Consider the following 16,579-nt stretch of genomic DNA (forward strand, 5'->3'; position numbering starts at 1 on the left):
TCCCAGAAAGCCAGTGGTTGCTGCTTCAAAAGTGAGGGGGAAAAATGTTGGATGTAGTTTTTTGAACAAAGTTCCCAAAGTGTAAGCTGCGCCTATAAAGGAAGGCCCGTCCAGTTTCACCTAACAGGAGACGACAGAGAGGCTATTCAGTTGGCTGCTGTTATATATGACAAACCGAGGTGTCTCATAACATCATTCAGAATTAATCAATGATTTATGAATGACAACGTGGGTACGTCACTAAAATATGCAAATGTACAGGAGAGGGCAGCATCACATCGTGAGAGCAGGCTTCTTGCTTCTGCAGACTAGTGTTATTGGATGGGAACTTAATTTTACAAGACAGTGCCATGCTGGTGTGTCCAACATGCTAAAAAGCTGGTAGTCTGTGGCATTGGTTCCTAATCCAATTCCAGTCTGACGGTCTGCATCCCCTTACAGCTCCAGAGATCAATCTGAGGGGTCACGAGACAGGTAACATGGGAGCAAAGAAGAAAAGAGAACCACTTAATCTGGTTTTTGCTCTTGTCTTGTGAGATTAGGGGGTCAAACTTTCTGTATCCCAATGGCAATACAACTGAAGTCATTTTATTTGGACCACAGTATTTGACCAACATTATATCTTCTCATCTTGGCCCTTTGACCTCTTCTGTTTAGCTCTTAAATTCAAGATTTAAGTGTGACAAATATGTGTGGTACATTATGCTTTGTGTTTAATAAGAATGAACCAAACGTCTCTTTATTTTTCAATTGTCATTATGTATTGCCTCGTGATCAACACATGCTCACTCTTCCATGTAGGAATGTTTAGTTCTTAAATGACACAAATATAACAAGTAAATACATGATGTATACAACTAGGTTGCAAATGAACCATAAACCTCAAATATCAGATGAAATAATCAGCATTAAATACATCTGTATCAATAACCTAGATAATTAACAAAGACACATGGGTTAAATACAGGTATACTGCCATCTAGTGGTAGAAAGATGGTAAAGCAACAGCATCCTACATTGGAATATCAGTGCCAACAGAAACAACTCTGTGAACACAACAATTACTTTGATTAAACTATATTACGAACTGTATTGCATCAAACAATGCACCGATTAATGAAAAACTTCGTTATTTCTGTGTACATGGATAAATGCATATTAAACTGCATGTAGTCAACAACTGTTGCTAACATACTCCCATCGGCCCAGGTTTATTTATTTCTATTCATTCATGTGTTTTCTTCTAATGTTACCCTGGTATGTGCTTGCATCATAGACTAAGATTTTCTTGCATACGGTCATTCTATTGCCTCGACTTTTATTTTGAAATTACCTGTTGTGCTTTGTATGGAAGCCCATTTTCACCAGCAAAAAAAAATGCACCAACACTTGTTGCATACTTTAACACAACAGTCATAGAAGCAGCTCTTTGACATTTGACATAGAAATGGATTAAAGAGTTTTAAATTGAACAACTCATCATTTCTAATAATATATAAAAATGTACACAACTCAGTTCTTGCCCATCAGTCATTAGGGTTTGTCCAACATAAAGCTACAATCATGTAGTCTGATCACATATCTTTATTATTATTATTATTATGATTAATAATATTATTATTTCCCCATGGAAATAACATGTCAGACCAAGTCTGACACACACACACACACACACACACACACACACACACACACACACACACACACACACACACACACACACACACACACTCTCAAGCCAGTTTGCCCTACTTGGCAGAATATTGAGTAGATTTCTATTAAAATCAATCTGGCCAGCCGGTGTAGGAGAGAGGAAACAGTAGAAAGGCCTGTGACCTTGGAAAGGAGACATACATTTCCTGTCTTTGTTCCAAAGTGTCTGTCATCTTCTTGGTTTGCATCACGTGACATCACAATGAGAATTCCAGACAGTGAAACAAGTAGGAGAGAGAGTATCCAGCTGTATGCAGGGGAAGAAATATTACATCCTGCCTCAACAAAACATTGCGGGGTAAGTTTTTTAAGACACCACTTGTGTATTTGTTTTCTCGTTTCCAAGTGATTGACGTCTAGAATAAACAAAAAGTGGCACTGAATCAAAAATCAAACCAATTTTAGTTGAGTGTTCCCTCTTGACAACAGCAACTTACTCTGTCAGAGAGTGAGAGTCATAAAGGGAAACAAACACTCCTTTGTTGACTGAGACAGAAAGGCCATGCAACGTCATACCCCAGGCCTGGTGTTACCCACTGATTCTGTGTGTGTGTGTGTGTGTGTATTGGGGGGGGGGGGGGGGGGGGGGGGGGGGGGGGTGTTCACTCAGTTCTTGGCTGTGTGGAGATGATAATGAAAGAGATGGCCGAGGGGCTCTGGTCACTGATCACAGAACAGTCATTCCCCTCTATTCTGCTGCTTCAATCAGCACTGCTACAAAGCTCACGTAAAGTCGCTGCGTTTGCTGTGTCAGCATAAAAAAAGTATCTTTGCAACGTAGAATAGAATACAATGCAGAGCAATAAATCAACTCTGAGATCATAACACAAAATATTTCTAGTTATACAAACTACAAAGGATGATAACTATTAAATATATTTAACTAAAAACGTATTAAGGCACTCAGGGACGCAAAAACACAATCAAAACTGGTTCAGTGAAACTAATGTGTACACACAACAAAAAGATCATGTAGCTCTATTGGGGATGCATGATTCAACTTTTTCTAATAACTGAACTCACAATTGTGGTTGGTTGTGTTCCCATTCATAGTGTACATATTTGATTGTAAGTTTGAGACTGTGCGGAGCATCAAAGACTAATAAACACCACGCACAACTCTTTTCTAGACCAGTACATTACGCTTAATTAGTCAAATGTTTTCGGCTGTCTTGCCTTCATCAGGGTGGTGTCTCAGGTTATTGAGGTTGACATCTGAGGAAAACAATCTCAGGTAGTTCCCTTATGAAGGCAAGGTAGTAAGAAAAGTTTGGTTAATAAAGTGTAAGAGTTATGCAAAGTCTTTTCATTTGGATGGCATTCATACACCTACATTCTCTTAAGCATTGTGCACATTTTACTGATAGTTTTCCCTTCAATAGATGTGTTGAGTCGTCCTGCCTTACAAATCTGCAAACGCTCAGAGATTTTTATTTGTTTCGATTTCAGCTAACAGTATAAGTGTTGCATGCCTGAACAGCTGTTTAGGTTTTTTTTTCACCCAGATAAGAAGACAATTCAAGTGAAACACTGATGTTTAAAGCATTAATAAAATAGTCATATTAAAAGGAGAATATTAGAGGCATTTCAGGTTGTATTCAAAACTGCAGCCTGCCCTCAGTGGTGGAAGAAGAATTCACGCCTTTTACTATTATTACTAAGTAAAAAATAGCAACACCACAGAGTAGAAATACTCAACATGCATTCAAATTTATAAAGTATTAGCATCAAAATCCTTAAAGTGCAGAGATTAAAAGTACTCATCCAGAATGGCTCTGCAAAGTAACTACAGTAATATGTCCCTCTGAAATGTAGTGAAGTACAAGTATAAAGTAGCTAAAAATGTAATATTCAAGTAAATTACCTCAAGATTGTACTTGAGTACTTGAGTAAATGTACTTACTTCCCACCACTGCCTGCCTTTGAACGTGCATAAAGCCACAGCTCCAGTGGTATCTTTTATCAGTAGCTTGTGACCAACAGCCACACCTCTCTCCAGACGGGCTAATTAATAACTTGACTATTATGTTACACAGTAAATGAACCTTTGTAATCTTGTTTAATACAGCTGCCACCAGCTCGGTGTCATTACTGTTGTATCCCAACAGGTGGCACTCGACACCACAGCTTCCACATGGAGCCGAGCAAAACAACTCTGGGAGTCTCACCTTTTATTAGTCAACCTGACATTCATGCTAATAACAATTGGCTCAGCCCACTGTGGAGAGGAGGTTACTGAAGAGGTGTTATTAAAATCAGCAGCCATCGCTCCATGTGTTTGTCGATCTATTTTTAGGAATTATAAAAATGTTTTCACACAGCTCAGTGGATATAACTCATATTTTCCAAAAGAGGGCTCCTTTTAAGGAGAAACCACAGAACCCATTCCTCCTTTGTTTATTCATTTAATTTTATGGCAGCTGCGCCTGCTTTAAAGCCATGTTTGAAACAACACGAGTGGATTGTTTCCCAAATACAAACTGTCTTTAAACAGTACAGGTCACGGGCTAAGCAGGTGGCTAAATGGTCACACAGCTCTGGCCTTGATTCTCTCTCCTCGTTTCAAAAATACTGTTTCAACTCGGGGCCCCGCAGAGTCGCACATGTCAGGCATTTGCATGGGAGAAATTGGACTTAAATGGATAACACATGACTCATTCTGTCTCAGCCTCGACAGCTGCAACAGGCGAAGCAGTTATTGGACAAATATGATTCGCCTCAGAACAGAATGAGTCTTCAAAGCTTTTCCAATGTGGAATCTTTGACGTAAGCCGAAAAATAAAAAGATATTGAAGGGGATTTAGTGTGAAACATATTGAGTTACATTCAAACCATATCATGAGTATTCATTTTCCTTTCACTTGCTGGATTTCTTTTTTTTTTTGTGACCTTAACCTGACAACTGTTATGAATTCTGCATTAGCAATAAAAACAAAAGACTATTATGCAGCGCGGTGCTGGCCCCTGGTTGCTACTTGGCTCATATTCCCTGTACAGTAAACAGCCCACAGATGTTTTACATTGATATTAAGAACCTTAATTTGTCCTCTGCAGAAAAAGGCAGAGCAAAGCGCGAGGATTAAGTTCTCAGCCATGTATCACACACAGCACAGACAGCAATCTCGTTTAGCGTGAGTGAAGTTTACAGCGAGTGAGTTTTGCATAGGTCATTAGTTGTCTCAAAATACCCCCCTGTCACCATAGCAACTTCCAAGTGACTGCTAAATTGCCTTATAAAATGAGATAAATTATTAACGGTGAGAGTTTTTTTTTTCCTCTTTAATATGTGTGCTCAGACTCTGAGCTCTGAACAAAATACTGTATTTCCTCTCCTGAGCCGCTGTAATGGAACAATTCAGCAGTCAGTCATATTTCAAAACGTACCCATTGTCTCCATTCTTGAATGGGCTGATTGCTGTGTCCTGATTTGCAGATACATCACAGGGATTACACACGTTACAATGGCATTGCACACATGACAACTGAGGCTGTTATTCAAATAGAATGCATTATGTCAAATCTTGAAAACTACCAGGGTGAAATGGCTGCGTTGTAATTGCAATTACACACGTGCTTTTTTTTGACATATACATAATGCAGTTCCCTCAGCCCAGATGGGAGGGTGACACGCACCAGTGAATAATCTGATCATAGATGTCTGCTGACATTTATAGCCGTTTCATAACAATTCAGTGTTTGACAGAAAAGGCAGTTGGTGATGCATTACACAGATGGTAAACGCTGAGGTCACTGTCCTCAGCGACTTCATAGTCAATGATAGTTTGACCGCTGGGTGTAATAACCTGACTGATGTTTCAAATGCACGGAGCAAAAAAGGTTGTGTATTAATGTATTCCTCAGATGTAGAGGTTACACCGTGACCTCTTTGCTTCAGAAATACAGCTTTATTTTTTAGATTCAGTTGTGTTCGTCTCTCTCTCTCTGCACTGAAAACATCCGTAACGCACAGGCAGTAACTCAATCTAACAAAATGCCTTTTCAATCACTCTCATCTTTTATAGTTATACCCATCAGACATTTACATAAATACATTATTCATGGTTCTAATCCGGGTTTCAGATGGGGAGATATCAAATGCGACTGTGTGTGTGTGTGTGTGTGTGTGTGTGTGTGTGTGTGTGTGTGTGTGTGTGTGTGTGTGAGAGAGAGAGAGTCCTGATGTGTATGCAGATGGGAGAGGAATGAAGCAGCCTATTTTGTTTGTGGTTTGCACATTTCTGATTCAGTTGAGCACTCTCGATCAATGAGGCAAATTTACATTTGCTGCGGCGGTAATAACCTAAAACCCATAGTGATGTTAACACTTGTATACACTCAAATTCACGTTGCCCTGCCGCATGATTACATTTGTGTGGCGTTTAATAAAATGACTCACTTGACATTATCAAACAATTCAGCAGTAATAGTGGCCCATGAATGTGAAATTGTGTATTGCAGGCAATTAGTTCATTGCCATGGCAGTCATTCAGACTGGCCCAACCAATGTTTGCCTTGTGAATCACTACGTCTAAAATATATGAATATATGACATATGATCAATGACCACAGCTATCAATTGATTCAATAATTGGTTTGTTGGAAATGACGGACCTTAATGTTGAATATTGTAACTGAATAGATGGATTGCAGAAAACATAAATTATGCATAAAACATGATGAAGTATGGCTCAGATAAACAAGTGTGGTAATAGATAAGAGCAAAAAGAGATCATTTTTTTTCAAGAGCCTTTTTATTCTGCTGTGAACAGTAATAATCCACACAATTCATCACATGCAGCAACTCCTTTGATGTTCTGAAGATATCACTGCGTAACAGATATTTATAAGCTAAGTCAGTTAATATGCAGCCAACAGTACACTGGCTGACACCTGCTAATACACACAGAAATCATCTCAAATAGCCTCCAGATGAACATATCAAACTTAAGTCCTGATTAAAAGTGATCCTCTCACTAAACTAATTGGATTTCTTGTGTGCATGTGCTGTCGACTGTTGGTGGACTCACATGTGATTGAACGGAGAGAAATGTAACACCACGTTATAATGAGTCTAAGAGGCTTAAATTAGCCCGGCAACATCACTCGGATCTCCTCTTACCTTTCCTAAAGTCACGCTGCAGACGGGGGCCATTGTCATGTTATTACAGCAGCACAAAGACTTAGGTGTAAAGTTACTAGTGAAACGTGTTCCTCCTGATGGATTTTTAATGTCCCAGTACTTTCCATTGATGATAGATGATGGATATCCACTGGGTAATGCAAATGTGCATGTGGAATTAGTAGGAAACGGAGTGCGTTGCCCTAATTCCTCAGAAGCGTTCTTGCTTTAGTCATCTGTAGATTTTCATAATGGCTGGCAGCACTATGACCAATTTGGATCCCAATATCACATTGAGAGAGAAATGGATGAGGGAGAGAGTTTTGGCCACGAGTAATACAATTTATTGAAATTTTATTTTTTAAATATGTAAAACTTTTCCAGTGTGGTTTTGCTCTACTTTCACTTGAGTCATAGTACTTCTCCCCCCACTAAAGAATTACATACTTAAAGGTGCAGTTACTTAAAGGTGCAGTGTGTAGGATTTGGCGTCATCTAGTGATGATGTTGCAGATTGACATTCTCCCGTGTGCCAAGTGTGTAGGACATGGGTCATGTTTTAAATCATCTCACGTGATGCTGCTCAGCCAATCAACTATGTGTATTCTGATAAGCATGCGACTCAAGCGAGAAATACATACACAGGGGAGAGACGGGACGAGAGACAGAATTTTTGGAGAAGAAGGTAAAGAAGTAATTTCACATGGATATTGTGGCTTTTTTGGTTCACACACTTGAATGAACTGAATTTAAAGCTACAGGGCAAGAACAATTTCTTCTAAGATTAAGTACTTTATTCTAAGATGCTCCATTCCTTGTTTTACTTGAAATGAGAGAATGAGAACATTTATTTATTATTAGAGTATGTTTTAGTTATAATTCATCCAGTCCAATTTGAAACCTGACTATATATATTGTTGAGATGTTATTCAATTTAACTTTATTTTTTTGATTTGACAGTCAGTTGTTGACTACATACAGACGTTGGTACAACTATAGGCTACTTCAATATATATGGCACTAAATCATAGCGCATGTTAGACATTGTTGTGATGTTCCAGACCTTTGCACGAGGACATTTTCTCTAACTGGACCTCTTTGAATATGAATTGAATACCCCTGGTCTAAATGTTACACATTATTCTTGTAAGACAACTTGCATCTCTATCACTTAGTTTGCATTAAGTACGTTAGGCCCCAAAACATTCCCAGGCTTACTGAGCAGCATGAGGTAAATGAATACTCACAGTCTATTGATTTCTTATTAAAGCAAAAAAAGCTCAGACAATCGGTACAAATGTCCATTAATGGTTAAAAACTGAATATTAGAAAATTACGTTTTCTAATAATAAACATAAAAAGTAAAAAAAAACATTATTCCATTGCATATTTGTTGAAATTATTATATCAGTATTATTTTCAGACATTTTTAAGTGGATGAATAAGTACTAATGGTAAGAATTATTCTACAAAGCTTGATTCAAACTTGCATAACTGATTGTCAGCCGAGGGCAGTGGAAACAAGCTGTAAACACAACACTGACATTCGTAGTATCACATTTTCGGTTAATATGGCAAGCCTTCTGGCCACCTGACCAATCTAAGTCCAATGTTTACTCTCTTTGTAGCCCAGTTTTACTCTAACAACTTCTGAGGGACATTCCTAGCTCTAGCAGCTAAATGCTTCACTACATTCACTTGCTAGTCGTTGTCTGTCTGCTGTTTGGCGGGTATAGTGCACAGAGGATTTATCAGACCAAAGCAATTAGCTAAAAGAAGCTAAACGCTCCGTAGAGTTGAAAGGAGCTGAAGAGTCAAGTAATAATTATCTGTGGGTTTGTTGCTTCAAGCAACCCCTTTCAAATATGTGATTCATTGTTAATGTGAAAATATTGGAGATATCACACAATAACAGTTGTAATATATTGACGACTTCTCTCTGATCACTGGGTGAGGTGCAGCTTCTGTGTCCAGATTTAACTATAAAGCAAAGTATTTGTAGTGTGTTTTGAATGAAAGCCAGTAATATACAAAGATTACACTGCGATTTAAAGACCTTTTTTTGTTTTATGACCATTCATTAATTTGGTTTTATTGTATTTATAAATACAAAAAGTTTACGTTATACGTTGAATGTTTTATTTATTAGGTTTTGCACATTGCTTGGCAATTTAATGAGGAAAAATTGATGGAGATTGTCGAAAGTGTATTAAATGAACATTTCTTTCATTTGGTAGAGGCTCATACGCCTAATTAACTTATTTGTTCAAAGGAACGAAGAAATGCAAATAAATCATTTCCCCTTTGCTTTCTTCTTTGGACCATCAAAGGGTTGATTTAATTTATCTTTGCAGCTCTCTGTGAGTTAATTTCGTACCTGTAGCTCCAATACTATTTTTAGGGCATTCTAACATTCATATTCATCATTAAGACATGTCAACATATGATCAGAATTATGAAGGAATATGCTATTTTGATGGCTTTTGTATTGCTTTGCTGTGGTTGTAACGGTAACCCCGGCTCTCCTATTTTGGGATGACTTTCCAAACTCATTTGTGGCTCCCTGCTGATGCTGCCTCATTTGGTAGAATGTGGAACACCTGTGCTTAGAAAAGCCAAGCTCATCCACCTGTTGTACTTGTCTGCTACCCAACAAATAAGCTAGTTTCTGCCTCAGGTCTTTGTCCACTTTCTCACATTATTTCCCTTAATAAAGCCTTTTTAGTGCCTCCATTGTGGAGATTGTTCAGGCTTCTTTGCTCACTCACATGCAGTCAACACAGAGCTGTATTAGTGGTGTAAACAAGTTTTGCGTCAGAGATTTGAAAATGAAACAATGAGAATTCGTATTGTGAGTGTTTTTATTTCACTCAGCCACTCAGCAAAATGCCCCAATAAACAATTGTGCAAGCAGTGATTGCAAAAGTGGAAAAACAGCTTGAGAATGTATACAGAGTCTGAAGTGAAAAAAAAACTCCCGCTGCAAGATTCACAACTCACATATGTGGCTGGATTTAAAGAGGGTTACTTTCAGATTTACTGAAGGGGATTTGAGCTGTAACCGGTGCGCCTGAAATTAATGTTAAACTGTTCAATATGGCTTACAGTGTATTCCTCAAGCTACTTATTTGTCTACAGACTAATGTAGAGCCCTTATTATTTTTAATTCATTCATTCTTTTCATGTTTTGAACTCACTCGCGAAGTTAAACCATGTAAAAATATCTTATTGATGTCCTTCATGCAATCTTATCTAATCACAAAGACATGTCGAGATAAAGAGCAGCAGAAGAGATCAGACATTTTGACTTCACACTAAACATGCAGCATGCGCTATACCTACCAATCAGTTTTGAGAAGATGTTCCTAATATTTTGACATTGAATCATCACATTTGTCCAACACCTTTTGTCTTTATTTATTTCCCATAAAGATCTGATCAACATGAAGCTCCACTCACATCAACTGGCATCAATATCTGCATCACAACGTTGCAGTCGCTGTGCTCGGCTCTGGCTGTTGACAAGCAAACACTTGCAATTGCCAGATAAGAGCTCTAGTGGTGCCATTGATTAACCAGGGACTTCATTATAGTGGCTGCCATTAACAATGCAACCCCATTGATTCAGCCACTGAAAAGGCTGGGAGAGAAATCGGGAGAGATAACACTTAAGAGTCGCGGTTTATATGAGATTCACTGCAGGATTCCAACACTGCTGCAGCCGCATGTAAGACAACAAGCCTCTGTGTAACCTAACTGATGCACTGAACTTGTACTTAAAATATATAAGCGTCACAGAACATTGCCTCAGCTGTTTTAGTAGTAATACATCATGTTCTTTGAATAGAGGGCAGTGAAGAGAAACTGCTGGTGCAATTGAAATTTTAGAGGACTGAAATTATGATCCTGCTCTCAAATGTTCTATATTGTATGATGTTGTATTATAATGGTCTATTGCACCTCATTGGGGTAAAAGTCATGATCTATGAGCCTTGATTCCACTATATGTCTTTAAGATAACGACCAGACAAACATTCATAACAGCAGCAGCACCAGAAGAGAAAAACATGTCCGTTTGGTATACAGGAAAACACTTAACTGGATGTGAATCAATGTGCCTGTATGCTCTGCTCGTCATTTCAGGGGGGAAAAAGCGCATTGCGTAATAGTGTACTTGAAATAGCTGGTGTCAGAAGTAGGCCTATGTCGCTGTTGCATGCTCTGTGATCTGAGTAGTGGATAAATGCAGGGCAAAGGGTGGATGACGGCGTAGAAACAGCACAGCGCTGTGGACGGAGCCGGTACTTCTCAACACATTATTTATTCCAGACAGCCGATAAAATACAGCTGACACATTCAGCAGCGGAGACTGAAAGGACAATGAGTCCACACATGTAAATAGAAACCGTGAAGTTTGTGTAACTTTGTCTAAATATCATAGCTGTATTTAATAATCCATAGCTTTGTATTGGTTTTGTAATACCTTTTGTTATTCCCCAGGTGTTGGAAGCCTAATCAATATCAATCAACATAATTATATAAAAGGTTTTGATCGTGCAAATGTGTAAACCCGTGTCACATTTATTCCGCTGCCTTCACAAGGTCAGCGCAGCGTCTTAAGATGATTTATGTCTGCATAATGGATCGCCTCGTGAATTCTGTCTCGTGACGCCCCGCTTTTCTAACTCGGCCAATTTTTGTCTTTTCATGCTCGCCTCAAAATATCCAAAAAGGCCATTATTTTTTTAGCATTAACGCCAACCCGCGCGCCTGTGCTCTAACGCATCGCAAGGTCCGCTCAAAGCAAAGCCGGCACCTCACGGGTCCCCACATTGCCTTTTGAGGAATCATTTGATAGCCCTATTAACTTTCATGTAACATTGTTTCTTGAAGGCATCCACAGCAAGCGCCTCAGTGTCATTACTGTGAGAAATGTGCTTTCATAGTGAACGTCTTTTACAGAAGTCCTGGAAGACACAAGGTCTCAGAAAAGCCCATAAACGCAGTATATGAGCACAAATTAGGCTTCTATGGGCAGATCATTCCCCCAAAACGGTATTTAGTATTTTAAATACAACTAACATCTACTGATGTTTGAAAATTATTTGTGTGTATGATTATATGTTAATATTTATGTCTGAACACGTGATTACGCGTAATAGAAATTCGCCCCAAATATAATGGCGATATATGTACTTCAATAAATAAATACACATACTTTCACAGTATATCATGCAGTACCTTTACCAGAAAACATATTTTTCTAGCACTCTTAATCGACTTATACACGATGTTTTAAACTCTACAGAAATATGTCCCTTGCAGGACCTTCACGATCCATTCAAGCCAGCAAGTTTGGAGAGCGTGTTGAGTTTAATCAATTCATAACGTCGAGATGGAGCCGAACTCACTGAAGGTAACGTTTGTTATCAACCGTCTATTTATTTTATTTTCGCATTGCGCTAATCACCACTTACTGTAAAATGTACTCACGTGCCTAATCCACAAAAGTTTGCCACATTGCCTTTAGCATGACCACATCTGTGTCATATGTTGAACATTAAAAATAGTTACATGATACTAATTATGTGCAGGAAACTGAGATGTCCTAATGTGATATTTGCCAACCGTGCGTAATTACGCAGGGATGTTTAAAACGTTTGTGTCCACTTAGAAACGATTTGTTTACCAAATGAGTTGATAAGCCATTCATTAATTTCTCTGTTTGTGTTTCCTCTACAGTGGGTGGGCTCGTCTTGCGGTTTACATGGACCATATATATTCTATAAAGCCTTTAAATTTAACCGGGACGGTAAACCGAGGATTCTGTCTCTCGGAGACTTTTTCTTCGTCAGATGTAAACCGGAGGATCCTATTTGCATAGCGGAGCTTCAGCTGCTCTGGGAAGAAAGAACAAGCAAGCAACTTTTATCAAGCTCCAAACTTTATTTTCTACCCGAGGATACTCCCCAGGGACGGACAGGCATTCATGGAGAGGTAGGACTATTAATTCATAATGGATAATTATGAATGATTGGTGTTACAACGTGTTTATTCTCTGTGCGCTCTCTTGTTCGCGAGCATTTTATTAAACATCCTCTTTTCTGCATTAAGAGTTGGCAGTGGATGATTGGTCTCCGGCGGCAGACATTCGCTTAAACGCGTGCATCAATACTGACATTGATGTGCCCGAGCAGCTAAATGATTGACCTACTATTTGTTGTATTTGTTCCATAGTTTTACTTTAACCTATCTGCCTATTGTGGTGTCAACTGCTGAATATGCACTTGTCCAGCTGCGCTCAATAAGGCTGCTGCTGCGCTCTATGGGGTTAATTGTGTTATAAAGGGGAAAATCCGCAAGAATTCTGCGCTTAGGCTCTGTCATTTAATTTCTTGGTAAACCGTGTCAAATACTGACATATGGGCGGAAATTGCGAAACGGTAATGTGCGCATGTGGAGCCGGGTTGCAACCCGGCTCAGATCGTTCGGTAAGATAGTTATTAGATATTTTGTAATGCTGCCTGATGTTGAAAGAGGCAGAGCGAGTCATAAAGCGTGGCGGAGCACACAGCCAGCGCTGACACGTTTTTTAACTACTCCGCGCTTTGCATATTTTTTCCATGTGGACATTTCCATCCTCAACAATGTTGATATTGTCAGCTCACATATGAGGCAGCACTTAAAACGCCTCCGCGTTACATTACGCTGTTGTTGGCACAGAAAGGCAATAGTTATGATTGACTGTGGCCATATGTGGCGCTTGTGATCCGATTACATCGTTGCACTGGATGGCATTACTCAGATATCGAGGGTTCTTCTCATCGGCTGTTAAAACAAATGCTGTGTTGTTTTCCCCTCCGATATTCCTCCAGCAGCGACTACAGCACTTTAATTACTACTCTCTGCTTGTGATCACTTGCGGCTGGATGGAAATTATTCTCTGCTGCTGTTATATTGTTTATAGGGAGGGACAAAGCCGTGTTTGTACTCCACTCTTCCGCTGATGGTTTACTTACATTCTTTCCTCTTGAGTAATAGAGTGGCTATCACATTTCCCTTTCATGAGAAAGGTGGCTATTTATGGGCTGTCGCTTAGACAAGCTATCATCTTTGTGGCAGACTTCTTCTATGAACGGGTATCATCTCCTGAAGCCCCCTCGCTTTAGCCTTTAACACGCTGCAATTATTTAGTAATTACTTTGAGTGCATGCGCCGCCGATTCCAAGGCCACAGTTGCGCAACGACATGTCAGCTCCGCCCCTTACCCAAAGACTTATTTGCATTTCAAAGTGCTTACATTCCAGTCCATTTGGGTTTATCTGGAAAATATTATATGAACTACCAGAAGGGCTGCAGTGCCGATGCGAATCAAATCTCAAAGAGTTCAAGGAAACACAGAAGGATTCAAGAGGAAACGCAGCTGCTGTAGTTTGTGTATTTAATAGCAGAGTACAAGCATAAGAGGAATACAAGCTATCGCCCTGCATGAATTATGCAGCAACTTGCATCACAGCACGCAATCCTGCTTGCACCAGATACACATGCACATGCTTTGAAGTTGCAGTCTTGTAATAGAATAAACCAGACTATGAAATATTATAAATTGAGGATGATATGTTTTGAGTGCAGTGTAGGTGTCTGCCGGCTGATCTCAATTAAAGGGCTTGTCGAGCCTCCTGCTCTCAGCAAATCAGACTACTTACTGTATTACACAGCGGAAATTGCCCTGACAACTTCAAGTCAGTTTATGACCTTCACTGAGCCCATTCAGATTCTCGCTGACTTTGCCCCATAACAGTAATCTGTGCTGTGTGAGTCAGCTAGGAGCGTTTACAGATGCAACCCATAATCCAGAAAACAAACAGGAAGGGTAAACCAGCATCACAGAAAGATGTGACATTAAAACTCATTGGCTGTTAAAATTGCACGCCTGAGTGATGAATGTGTGAAAAGATTATTTGTTTTTTTTTAAACGTAAACACTAGAGAGGAGTTCATGTAGGGAAGTGGAGTTTATAAACCTCACATTAGTCATTTTTCTTCAGGACTCTGGTAGCATATGAAGACAGATTAATGGCTGCGGAGTTACTCTGTGAATCTGTAATTGACTGGCTGAAAACCAAGTTCAAATTATGGCTACTCAGATATGAACTTGATAACATACAGCTCTCAGGAAGTGTGCTATTTTCACAAGGTTTCAGTGCGAAAAGAGCACATCATGAGGTAAAGCCACAACTTGGTGTCATTGAGCCTCATGACATTTATTCTTAGTTTGACTTTTGAATATTTTCACACATAAAAAAGAAGCAGAGTTTAACATTTGACATGCAAACAACCAGGGCAGTGTTTCTCCTTTTCTCTGTGAGCTCAAGTCTCATACGGTATTATCTTAAGCCCGAAGCACAATATCCCACAAATACCCAAAGGCACAACTTTTTCAAAACATCAGAATAGCCTTATATTGAACTAGCTCACTGGAATTGGATTACTGATTCACTTGTGTTCTCAGCGCCGAGGTATGATGTAATTTCCTGGTTGTTTCTCAGGTATTTGTTTGCTCTCAGCCTCTCCTGTGCTGCGTCGCCATGTTTTGCTGTGCTGTGCGGTGACAAGAGGAACCAACCCATGACCTACTGTGCTTGTTTTTCTTCTGTCACAGGGTTGGAGGTCAATTCCTTTTTAAATGTAGCCAGCTTTAAATCCAGTCAGCTTTGGCTGAAAATAGCAATAGTGATTCATTGAATAAACCTGCCACTCCTGGCATGTGTTTGCTGAGTAGTTGGTGAACAGATCCAGAGAAATTGTATAAATCAATCTATTTATTTATTTTATTTGTTATTGTATTTTATTTATTCTGGGTTAATGTGGAGGAAGCTCTATTTTTCATTGCATCTCAGCCTGAGAAGCAGTGTTTACCCCCACCAGTTGAGCTCTGCTTGCTCTTTAAACAGGCTTTGTGTCGAGTTGCTCACCCATTATGACAAACCCTCTTTTGGGGCCTCTGCTCTATTTGTGTGCCTGCAAACTGCCACTGACTAAACAGTCACATGTGTTTTAAAACTCATTGAGTGACACATTACTTCTTCTCACTCCAAGTCGCCTGCCTCTCCTGCTGGTGTGCAATACTTTCTGTTTTTGGACTCCTTATTTCAGGAGAGAGCTGTTGTAGATAACAGCTCGCCGCACACAACACCCACTTATTGTGTTCTCTGCTTCAGGCGGTTAATTACTTATGCTTATCTTTTACTATATATCCCACTTTAGTGCAAATACAGCAAGGCACTCTTAATGGGAATTCACAACTGCTGAGAATATTTCTGGATCATGTTATATTAATGTGCTATTATCATCACCTCTGATTTCATCTGACCTCTCTTCTCCTCTATTCTGTCCCTCTAGCTGACAAGGCTTTGGCACACACACACGCACACACACTCTCACACACACACACACGCACACACACATTCCTACACACACACATACACTGACAGGCTGGGGACTGCAGCACTAGGCCAGTATTGATTGCTGTGGAAAACACTTTGGCATGCGTCCAGAGCCATTTCTTCAGTGCATGGCAGTAGTCCATGCATGTGTTTCAGTGCTTGGAAAGCCAGCTTGTAGGGAAATTAGATTGTATTCATTTGCTGCTTCTTTGATTTTTCCTGAGGGAAAAACCCTGAATGGGTAATTCAGGCATCTGGGATGCTAGTTGAGTTAAGTGTAAGTGGCTTAGATATGCGACCAG

At 39.5% G+C, this 16,579-nt stretch overlaps 1 protein-coding gene across 3 annotated transcripts in view; it reads left to right on the top strand.

Moving 5' to 3' along the window:
• The first annotated feature begins 12,127 nt into the window (after positions 1-12,127).
• arid5b (AT-rich interaction domain 5B) overlaps positions 12,128-16,579 on the top strand; it is a 72,593-nt gene continuing 68,141 nt past the window's right edge. For 2 of the 3 annotated variants that reach the window (XM_076075675.1, XM_076075676.1), the window contains exon 1: positions 12,689-12,829. Coding sequence is in view for 1 of the 3 variants with exons in the window: in XM_076075674.1 (XP_075931789.1) it covers positions 12,228-12,248; positions 12,575-12,829 (276 nt within the window). In the remaining 2 variants the exon portion in view is untranslated. Of the gene's footprint in view, positions 12,249-12,574; positions 12,830-16,579 lie in introns of those variants that run through there. The other variant, XM_076075674.1, reaches the window with a different exon arrangement.

The sequence above is a fragment of the Anarhichas minor genome, unplaced genomic scaffold (assembly GCF_050575085.1).
Source record: "Anarhichas minor isolate MPS153535 unplaced genomic scaffold, ASM5057508v1 ptg000054l, whole genome shotgun sequence".
In the NCBI taxonomy this organism is placed as follows: domain Eukaryota; kingdom Metazoa; phylum Chordata; class Actinopteri; order Perciformes; family Anarhichadidae; genus Anarhichas; species Anarhichas minor.